This window comes from Megascapheus bottae, chromosome X (assembly GCF_031878675.1).
Source record: "Megascapheus bottae isolate mThoBot1 chromosome X, mThoBot2.hap1, whole genome shotgun sequence".
Classification (NCBI taxonomy): Eukaryota; Metazoa; Chordata; class Mammalia; order Rodentia; family Geomyidae; genus Megascapheus; species Megascapheus bottae.
Window position 1 is genome coordinate 53,816,729 of NC_143547.1, and position 12,047 is coordinate 53,828,775.

At 34.5% G+C, this 12,047-nt stretch overlaps 1 protein-coding gene across 1 annotated transcript in view; it reads right to left on the reverse strand.

The window, feature by feature from the left end:
* The window catches only part of Hdx (highly divergent homeobox), a 76,425-nt gene that overhangs the window by 43,252 nt on the left and 21,126 nt on the right, over positions 1-12,047 (reverse strand). The window contains exon 3 of the mRNA XM_090326022.1: positions 7,950-8,003. Coding sequence (XP_090182148.1) covers positions 7,950-8,003 — 54 coding nt within the window. The remainder of the gene's footprint in view (positions 1-7,949; positions 8,004-12,047) is intronic.

Sequence of the window (12,047 nt, forward strand, 5' to 3'; positions counted from 1 at the left end):
GAAGTGGAAAAGATAAAATTGACATAGAATTTCAATCAACCATGAATGTTTGAAACACTCATCAAAGATAAACAGTGCTGAAGAACTCACCCAACTTGATTTAAAATTTTATATCTGAGGTGTAAGAGTCATCTCTCTGCAGTACTGGCTTAAAGGGAATCAATTGATCAATGGGAGAGTTGAGAATCTAGAAAAAATGTATAAATCAGTAGTCAACTGAGAATTTTTTGCCAGTCCTGGGCTTGAGCTCAGGGCTTCAGCACTGTCCTTGGACTTTCTCAAGGCTTCCTACCTCTTGAGCCTCAGCATCACTTCCGGCTTTTTTCTATATGTGATACCGAGGATTCGAATCCGGGTCTTCATGCATGCTAGGCAAGCACTTTAACCACTAGGCCAAACTCCCGGCCCCTGCTTTTTTCTATGTATGTGGTACCAAGGAATCAAACCCCAGTTTTCGTGCATGCTAGGCAAGCACTCTACCACTAGGCCAAACTCCCAGCCCAGCTGAGATTGCTTTTTTTTTTTTTGCCAGTCCTGAGCTTGAGCTCAGGGACTGAGCACTGTCCTTGGACTTTTCTCAAGGCTAGACTGAGCCTCAGCACCACTTCCGGCTTTTTTCTATGTATGTGGTACCGAGGAATCGAACCCGGGTCTTCATGCATGCTACGCAAGCACTTTAACCCCTAGGCCAAACTCCCGGCCCTGAGATTGCTTTTAAAGCTCTTTCAAGACTATTCCATAGAGAATGCTAGAATAACTAGGGAGCCAAATATAAAAGAATGAATTTGGAATCCTTGGTCGTACCAGACATAAAACTTGACTTGGAATGGATTTAAGACATAAATAAAAGAGCTTGAGCTATAGAAGTCATATGAACATATGTGCATACACAGGAATGGATGATGGGTGAACCAATACAGTAATGTTATTAAATACAAACTTGATTAAAACAAATCAACTACACAATATGTTGGCAAGTCAAAGAAGTCATGATATTACCCAAATAGAATTATACTTATTATGTGACTTATAGAATTGTAACCCTTCTGTACAACTTCTTAATAATAATAATAATAATAATAATGAGTACCCATATTGAAAATAATCTTCCAATGTACATCTCCTTTGTTTCTTTGAATCTGTTCTGTAATTATGAACAAAATATGGTAATCTTTATTTCTGGTATTTGCTTTTCTTTCTAAAGTTTAAATAAACAAGCCACATCTTCATTTTTACTTCTTTAATCTGGTCAGCAACTTCTTCTGAAATGGCTAACTGACACAATGTCAGCTTAAGTAATTGAGTAAATAAGTAAATGTATAATGCACTCCAGAATCATTAAATTCCCATTGTTTTTCTATTTAGTACTTCCACAAATACTGCTGTGTATTCCACAAAGATATGCAAAAATGAGAATATTTTTATCATATTTAATTTGAAAATATAGTTTCTTAAATGATACCAGGCGTACAAGTAGCAAAATAAAAAGTTGAATTTTGTAAAGATAAAGCTTTTCATACTTTCAAAGTTTCATAGCTCCCATACTGATATTTGAGCAAAGAGGTAAGAGCTGTCTGAAGAGGACACCATGAAGTCAGGAATTAATAGCAAGGATTGGCATGGTCTTATGTCCACATTAAAATAAAATGCTTCTGAAGAACAAAATAAGCAATAAACAGTAAAGAAATATGCTATAGAATGGGAGAGCTCCTTAACCAATTGAGGATTGAAATCCAGGGATATATGAAGAAGTCAAAAAAAATGGGGCAAATGAACTGAACAGCTAGGTCACAAAAGAATTACAAATTGCACATAAATATATGAAAAATATTTCAACATGTTTAACTATCAGGGAAATACAAACCAAAACTACGTTTAGGTTTTTAACTGTTCGTTAGAAAACTATATACTCAAGAGAAGGGAAAATATAAAATAAGTGCTGGTAAGGATGTAGAAGAAAGAAAACTTTATACATGTAAATGTATAGTAATGCATTCATGGTGGAAACAATTGGAATCTGTTATGGTTTCAATATAAAATGTCTCCATCAGGCTCAGCTTTTTGTGCTGTAGGAATTTTAGGACCTTGTTTTTGAAGTGCATGCCTGGTCTCCAATCCCTTCCTTAGATTCCATTTCTTGTCCTCTATAAGGTGATCTGTTTCCTTCATATGTTCCGACTGCCATTACATTCTGCCTCAGAACAGCCCCCCCCCAAATAAGAGACAACGGACCAAGCATTAAAGAGTCCAAAAGTGTGAGCCAAATATATAATGCATGTGTTTGAGTTGCTCTGTTAAATATTTCGTTGAAGTGATGATAAAAGTTACAGAATGTCCTATAAATGGGATCAATGCCTAGCAGTACTGGATTTTTCGTTAGCAATATATATTTACTATTAATTGTCTTTGCAAGGCTTGAAAGTTTGTTCTTTATTAGCTATTAATTTGAACCCTATCAAGTTGGAAATATGAAATTTTTACATAAAGGCACTTTATGAAATTACTCTTGCCCAGGGTTTTATTTTTCATTATGATCCTAGAGTGTAATTTTATTAATTATTTTTAGCATAGCATGTATTTATTCTAAAATTTATGATTGCTTAGGAAATGAAGTATTTGCTATAACATTACTTCATTAAAATAAAAGGAACTGAATCATTTTTTTATCCATCATCACAGACTATAGAATGTGCTGTTTGCATATACAAAGTGCTAGATACTGAACAAATTTTTTTTAGTCACCTAGGGTTTTGAGGCATAGAGTAAAGCAATCTAAAATAACGAAAATTGAAAATATAGATATATAAAATATGAGTGAAATGAAATGACCTGTGTACTTTATGTTTTAAAAGCCCCTCAGGTCTGGGCATATTGCTCAATTGTTAGACCCTCCTGCTTAACATGTACAAGGCCCTGATTTGATTCTTAGCACTGTAGGGGAATAGGGCTCATTTCATTTTGCTAGCATTAAAACTGGTACATTTCTTGATATGTTGTCCAAGCTCATTCCCGACTGCAGGGCACAACTGACCCTATTCAGCCTCCTAGTCGCTGAAACTCTAAGTTCCTGATAGCACATCTGAGGTGGCAGAAATACGAAATAAGAAAATATGTTGTAAAAATATCATTTGGGAGTCACGTCACCACGATAAGATCAAATTTCATGTCTATTCCATTTTTCATCAAAGGAAGAATTAGATTTAAATAACATTACAAGTTCTGAGTATACTAAAATCGTGTACTGATTTTGCACTGATCTTGTTTTTACTGATTTGATTATTACAGGAATGGACACCACTCTATTCTGCTGGAATACATAAAAAATCACACATGCCCTTTAATGCCTATATACAAATTTGTGTAAACTAATTTTTTTTTGCCAGTCCTGGGCCTTGAGCTCAGGGCTTGAGCACCGCCCTTGGGCTTTCTCAAGGGTAGCACTCTAGCACTTGAGCCACAGCACCACTTACGGCTTTTTCTATGTATGTGGTACCGAGGAATTAAACCCAAGTCTTCATGCATGCTAGGCAAGCACTCTACCACTAGGCCAAACTCCTGGCCCTAATTTCTTTTTTATAATTTGGCAGTACTGACTTTTTAAATTCAGTGCCTCATGTTTGTGAGATAGATGCTCTACTGCTTGAGTCATACTTCCACTCCTTTTTCCACTCAGTTTTCGAGCTAGAACCTCATTTTTATTTCCCTAAGTAGGCTAGATCACAATCACCTATTTATGTTTTCCTCTGTAGATGGGATGACAAGTCTATGTATCCATGAAAGCTTTTTCTGTTAAGATTGGAGGAGGGCAGTCTCACAAGCTTTTGTTTTAGCTCTTTTCAAGTTACAATCCTCCAGTACTAGCTTCCTCAGCAACTAGGATTACAGATAGGAATCACTGATGCCTTACCTTTACAAACTAATTAATCAAAATTTTCTCAAACATAAAATGTGTACATGTTGCTGGGTGCCAGTGGCTCTCACAGCAGTTATCCTCACTACTGAGGAAGCTGAGATCTGAAGATTGTGGTTCAAAGCCAGCCCGGCCAGGAAAGACAGTGAGAGTCTTATCTGCAATTAATCACAGATAAAGGAGAAGTGGCACTGTAGCTCAAAGTACTAAGGCCCTGAGTTCAACCCCCAGTACTGGAAAAAAATGTATGGGCTTCTCTGATCTCAATTACAAGAATTTACCAATATTTTCCTGAGCTCATAGCCATTGTTTCATTTGTTGGATACAAAGCAGTGATACATTTCAACAACCTTAGTAACAACTGAAACAGCTATCTAAAAATCAGATATTTCATCAGTTCAAACTGTTCATCTAATGTTCTCAAGTAGGTGATATCATGTAATTCAGAAGTAAATTCAACATGTTTATAAGTTATGAATGTATACATGTTTCATAAGAATATAATTTTACTGTTCAGACATATAATATGCAATCAGAAAATGACATCTGACTGAGAAGATGTAATATGGCAAAGCAGTAAAGGGATCATGAAACTTTCGATGGGGAAGAGAGCTACATAGTTTAGTTAAAGGAGAAGGGAAAGGAAGCCTGAAGGCATAACATTTGGCTGTAGAGATATGAATGGAAGAAGGAATAAAGAAAGTAAAGTAAAAATCTAAAGCTCTTTCAATTTTATATTGATTAAATCAGTCCTGCAGTACTTGATTTTAAAAAGGAAAGGAAAGTAAGTAACCAGGATATAGAACCTCCTTGACAAATTACACTTAAGTTGACAACATAGAATGAGGAAATCCTGTTCTCTAATGGAAGAATAAGGGTAACCATGGCTGATGAACTACAAAATAAACTTGGAAAATAAGCCTTCCTAATGCTAAGCAGAATACATGATCAAATCCAGGAACCTATATTTCGAATATCAGGTAGAATTGAGGCAGAATAAATTGAGGAAAATGAGGCCTGGTGAAGGCAACTTCGGAACATCATCTTTAGAAACACAGGGGCACTCTCTTTGCTTCAAAGAGAAACAACAGGATGCATTCCTTCCTGAGAGATGCATTTCTCACCTCGAGAATTAACAATTGTATGACAGGATGTATGCCTTCTTGAGAAAAATGCTTCCCCCAAACTTAAGCAGCTCCTACCCAAAATGCAGACAACAAGCTGAAGGATCTGTTTTATGGCAGGATGCATTCTTACCTGGAAGAAATGACCAAAACATCCAGGAACTCAGAAACCAACACCAGGAAAGATTAGAGCAAAGATAAAACACCTATCTCTGCATAACTTTGAAGTCAGACTCAATGCTTTTACCATATAAATAGCCAAAAGGCCAAGGATTTTGTTCTCTCACCTGCTTCCTTCCTCTCCAGCCTTTGAGAGCACCCACACTCTGAGTGTGCTACTTGTTTGTCAGCTTTTGGGCTGATTGTCTGCTTGCCAGCTTGCATACTTACACAATAAAGCTCCAACTAGTTTTCTTGCTATTTTGACTTGACCACTAATTCTTACTCTGATTGAAGTAAAGGATCCCTAAGGGAAGAGTCCCTACCTGTAAAAGGAAACTTTGTAAACCCTCACCTACATCATGTGACAGAATAGGAAATGAATATAAATTCTGACTATGAAAACAAACCTTGAAATAAGTATTAAAGTGGAAAATAATTTGTATATGAGTAATGTACTACATTCCACCACCAACACCCCCATCCACCAGATTTAATCGGCTCACACTAAAATTGCGTTTTGTCCACATGTTCATTGTGTGTACATTCACAACAATGAGGCCTATTTAACACTTCAGTTTCCCCTCACCCTTTTCACACTTGTGATCTCTCTTATTCTATGTTCTTTTTGTAAAAAAAATCCTTGAGTTCTTATAAACACTGAATATATAACAATTAAATTGCTTATATTTAGTTGCTTGCTGTTTATTTCCCTTGACTACAGAAGTATGTTCCACAAGAGCATGGATCTTTCTGTGCTTCTTGATATATGCCAAGTGTCTGCAACATAGTAGGAGTTCCACATAAATGTTTTCTGAAGGATAATTGAACAAATGGTTACATTTGGAAGTTTAAAAAACTTGTAATGTATTTCCTTTTTAGTACACAAAAATAAGCCATGACTAGAAAGATTGAAAAAAAAGACAAGGAAAAAGTAGTAGGTATTAAGTAGATATTTGCATTTTAATTATGTTTATCTCCATGTTTCTTCAGCGAAATACTTTCATTTGAGAGAGAAGTTGAAAAGCTGAGGTACTTGAATTAGAAATAATAAGGTACATTAAGTATTACTTCATGACATAAACAAGATATGGAACTGTTCTCCTTTTGCAAAATACTTTTTGTTATTTATATGCTCAATATAGATAGACAATTAAATAGTCAGAGAATAAAGCTTACTTTTATTCCACTGGGTTTTCTGTGGTTAAAAAAAAAGCCAATCTGGGCTACAGTGAATTAAAACTCTAATCCTAGCTACTCAGAAGCCTGAGATCTGACGGCTGCAGCTCAAAGCCAGTTGGGACATGAAAGTTTATTAGACTGTTATTTCCAATTGACCAGTAAAATAACCATTCCAGATAGCTGGTCTTGAGCAAAATGACTCAGGGGCAGTGTCCAGGACCTGAGTTCAAGCCCCAGGACTGCCACCAAAAAGCCTATATTTGCATATATATTATATGAAACTTTTAATGTAAGAATATTCATTGAACTGAAATTTTACTCATACTGAGTAAACAAAACTTTAATATTTTTTTCTCTAAAAATATTCAGGAAAAAATTCGGGGAAAAAGAACTAGAAACAACTAAGAATGTTAAGTTAAACTCTCTCTCTCTCTCTCTCTCTCTCTCTCTCTCTCTCTCTCTCTCTCTCTCTCTCTCTCTTTCTCTCCATATCATCTCTCCATATCATCTACTTCAAGAAAAGTTCACTTTCTGTGAATCTTGTTCATTTAGCTTTGGAAATAAAAGCTATTCATAACTAATACAACTTACTTTCACTGAAGTCCTAATTCTCTTCATGATAAATTAAAAACTCCTGCATATAAAAACACTACTCATTTCTGTGACACAGGCTTAATTTTAAATGTTTTATATACTATTCAACAATAAGACTAACCAAGGATGTACAACAATACTATAGTCCCTAACCAGTCACCGTATTCCTTCTACCTTTCAGCCTTCTCTTCTGATGAGCTTGAATTAATTCCAGGATGTAGCTCCACTTCTTAGAAAGAGAAGCAAAAAGAATTCTAAAACTTTCTAATACTGAAGTCTTAGTTTCCATTTTATTTACCACTAAACCTATCTATTGGTTGGTAACTTGAGTAACTTTTCTAAAAAGCTACTCATGTCTCCTTCGTACCTAATATCCTTTCATTTTTAATCTGTTTCAACTACATCAAAAATATCACCGGATACTTGTTTTTAAAAATGCAGATTTGTGAGATCTAAGCCAGACTCATTCAAAGAGATTCTTTGAGAAAATACTTTAACTGAAATTCTGTTATATTATAAAAATCATAACCATTGCAGTAGAATTCCAGAGAACATAGTAAGATTGTGAAACTCTGCTCGTTACTTTTAAATACTGAACTATGCTAAAAATAGTAACATAAATAATTTAATATTGACCAAAATGTATACCTATCCTATCATGACTCAATTATATGTTCAAATTAGTTGGGTTAATTAAATGTAGAAAAAATAATATTTTCTATGAATTATCCTTGAATATATTCCAGAGCAGAAAAAAACTACCCCCAAATTATTTAGTGTGTTGTGTTACTACATTGTATATAAGATTATCTTTGTAGTATACATGAATATTATAATCTCAAATTTCTCTTTTGAGAAAAGTCAATTTAATCAAGGTGATGTTTTTGCTAGTTTTATAAAAAAATAACAATATTTTCAATGGTATTCCTACTAACCACATGAGGAAGCCCACTTGTTGCTTTAAATGAAAGATTACTTACTGCTCTTTTTCTAGAACACCCTGTAATCCAAGGCACAGTAAGGTTTCCTGAAATCTGTGAAAACAACAAATGGAATCTCAGTAAGGTATGCATTCATATGGTTTGGAATGTTGATCAACACCAAAGAATTCATTTACAGTTTTAAGATACAGAACACTTTCCCTAAATAGGTGACATCCTTTCTTTAGATTTAAAAGGCCTTCTGTTGTGCAAAATTCTTAGAAATGATGTAAAAGTTTCTTAAGAAATTTAAGCAAACTCCTAGGGTATCTTAGGGATCTACATATGCTGAGTTACTTCTGGAATTTAGAAATCTATTGAAATAGGATGATTGAAATGGAGATTCAGTGCTTTGTTCAGTGAAATCCTGGAAAAAGTTGCAAGCACTATAGAACAGTCACTTTAAAAAAATTAATATTAAAGTAGAAGCATTACTATAGAATGAAAGATGACTCTGTAATGAAAGATGTATGCTATAAACTACTTAAGTACATTGCATTTCTTTCCTTTGAAAAATCAGCACTGACTAAACTTATTACTACTAGTGCTTTCTTCATAGAAATCTTAGCCTCCAGTGCAAATGACTGAAATACTCTTTATCAATATTCAGACCACATCAGAAATCTATTCTCTATGTTGTCTGCTTTTTATTTTTAAAATGGTAAATTGTATATTTTAACGATCTTTTTGATTTAAAGGGTTTTTTTGGTATGAATAATGTAGATGAGAGGGTTTTGAAATAAGTGCATTCATAGTTATATTATTCTACTCCTTTTACTCCATAAGTAAAAAAGTATTAAAATCTTTTCCAACATTTTTAATTGTATTTTATTGTTGGATAATATATAGAGGGATTACAATTACATTTGTCAGGTAATAGGTACATTACTTCTCGAACCTTGATACCCCTTCTCATGTTTTTGTCCCCTTTTCCCTCCCCTCTAACTCCTCCCAGTTACCTTGTTTTTCCCCTTTCCCTTCCCTGTTACAAATAAACATATATACAATATACCAGATAACACAGTCAGATGAACTAACCACATGAGATTAACCATAACTTTAAATAAAGAGAAAAATAACTATGCATACTAAATTGGGAAACTGCTAGAAACTATGTGCTCAAATATAAATTAGTTGGGCACTCTAGAAGTATATCCTCTTGTGTTTGCAACACTGCAAAACTTCATTATCAACACTAAAGACAGGGGGCCAAGAGTGTGGCCTAGTGGTAGAGTACCTGCCTACCATGCAGAAAAACCTGGGTTTGATTCCTCAGTATCACATACCCAAAAAAGGCCAGAAGTTGGCTCAATTGATAGAAGCACTAGCTTTGAGAAAGCACAAGGACAGGGCTCAGGTCCTGAGTTCAAGCCCCATGACTGGCAACCCCACCCCCCAAAAAAACCCACTAAATATGAACTAAAAAACACCAGGCACTGGTGGTTCATGCCTATTATCTTAGCTACTCAGGAATCTGAGATCTGAGGATCATAGTTTATAACTTGGCTGGAAAAGAAAATTTGTGAATCTCTTCAATTATTCAGTAAGAAGCTGGAAGCATCACGTGATAGAGCACTAGCCTTGATTGACAAATCTAAGGGATAGCACCCATGCCCTCAGTTCAAGTCCTGTACCAATGCACATAAAAAAGGATGAAATTTCTTTGACCATATTCTTACCTAGGCAGATTTACAATGCTCACTGAAACTTCACAGAAATTGTTATTGTCCTGACCATTAGAATTGCCAGTTTACTTTGATTTCTGAATATAACAATATGCAAAATAATACTTTTAAAGATAAGCAAAAATGTATTTTACTTAGTGTAAAATGTCATTAGAATAGGGAAGAAATGATTTTAGTGCTGAGAAATCACGTCAAGATGTGAATAATTAATTTTCTTTAATGATGAACTGAGAGCAATAAAATGATTTCTTCTGAAACGTACTTTTTTATTTTTTTAGTAATTCTGGAACTTGTACTCAGTGTTTTTGCATGGTCCCTAAGCTTCTCTGTGCACAAGGATAGCTCTCTATCACCTGAGCCATAGCACCACTTCTGGTTTTTTCGGCTTAAGTGGTACTGACGAATTGAACCCAGGGCTTGATGCATTCTACGGAAGTACTCTACCCATTGACTCATATTTCCTACTTTCACACACCAAGCTTGGGTCAGGTGCATGTTTAGTCAAGCTTGCAAAATCAGTTGATTATTAGCTTCAATGAACAAGATAAATCTGCTAACGTAATCATCTTTTAAAATACAATTAGAGATACTCAACTCTTTTGAAAGATTGCTGAACATATTCTCATCCATTAGTAGGGATAAAGGAAAACCAGCTACAACATATTTCAAGAGAAAATATACTAAAAATGAGGAATTGCAAATAAAACAAAATAAAACCTCCAGTTAGTAACTACTGAAAAGTTGCCTGGTATATAAATGCTATCTATGCTCAACTAATTGCAAACATTTATTTTCAATGTATTCTTAAGTCCCTGGCACAATTCAGGCAGAAGAGCTGAATTTTTAAACCTCTACTTTTTCCTGTACAAATAAGTGTTTCTCTAACATTGGGGAGTTTTATTTGGTACAATAGTGAAGACAGGTTCTCATTCACTTGAACATATAAAATACAATAATCAAATGAGAAGGGCAAAAAACTCATTTTAATGATATTTCAATTTTAAACATACTTTAGTCTGGTTTGGAAAATTGCAAAAGAATCTACAAGGAGACAGGCGGATTTAACAAATATTTTAGAACTTACATACCCAAATGAGTGCTGTATACTTCAAAGTAGAAAATTTAGGATGTTATGAACTCATTACAATGATATTGCCATTGTTGAGAGCATTTGGGGAACTTTTGGAATTGTCAGATCATATCTCATCCTGTGATTCTGTCTCATTACAGCCAGATTTAACATTCATATTATTCACTAAACGTGGCTCAAAATGAATTCTATTTTCCAAAATCAAATTTTCCTTCAAATGATGATGATTTGTCACCATTGAAACCATTTAAAAAAATCCCACAAGCTTCTAAAGCATTTGTAAAAGAATTTCAAAACTTTTTGGCAAATTGAACATTATTAGCCTAAGTATATATAGCTTTCCAAGGCAACTAATTTGAATTCTGTTCAAATGTCTGCCAGGTATCTCTTCTATATGAGCTGCTGTTTTCAAGTCCTACAAGAAATAAAAAGATAGGGAAAACATAATTTCCTGGAGGGTAAGAATTGTGATTTGAGAGAAAGTGATAAGACAGGAACACAAATAAGTTTAAGAGAAAGAACTATGATTAGTATCATAATGGATATACAATAAATGAAGTGCAATACAAGTTCACACTATGGCAAAATTACACCCACTTGTGGGTTACTATTTCAGCTGAACTTTTGATGGACAGGATTGAAACAGAGACATAGTAGGGAAGAAAAAAGGTTTGATCACATTGCTATAAGTGGACAGGAGATGGTTGGGGAAATTTCAGTTCAACAAGCACTACAAATGTTGGGATCACATTTTAGAGGCCATGAATGCCACATACAACTATATCTAATTCTGCAAAACTTGAGGTGCTATTGAAGGTATGAAGGAGATGTGCTGTATGGCCTGAATTGTACTTTTGTATGTTAGGAATTTTAATATGCCTTGTGTATGTAATAAACTTAAGAAGTACAGAAACAATACTATTTTAGGCTGGATATAGTCCATACTTGAAACTGGAGTAGGGGAAATAGGAACTGGAAAAAGAAATATAAGATTTCTAAAGATCTCATGCACGGGATAGAAAATAACACGATTAGAATAATGGGAATAGCTTTCATGTGGTCATCAGAAATTGCTGACCTGCTCCATCTGATGTTGAAACATAAGTTCTAAGGAAAATACAAAGAATTTCTTACTGTTAAAAATCTATGTCTCATGTCTAAGTTTGTACACGTTAAAGTATGTAACACACTAATTTCATATAAAATCACATGGTACATATAGGTTTGCAAATCTAATATACTTGTCTGTTTCAAGTGAAATCACATTTGTACTTTAAACTCTGCATTCTGTATATTTAATACTTTATGATAGTACACTCACAG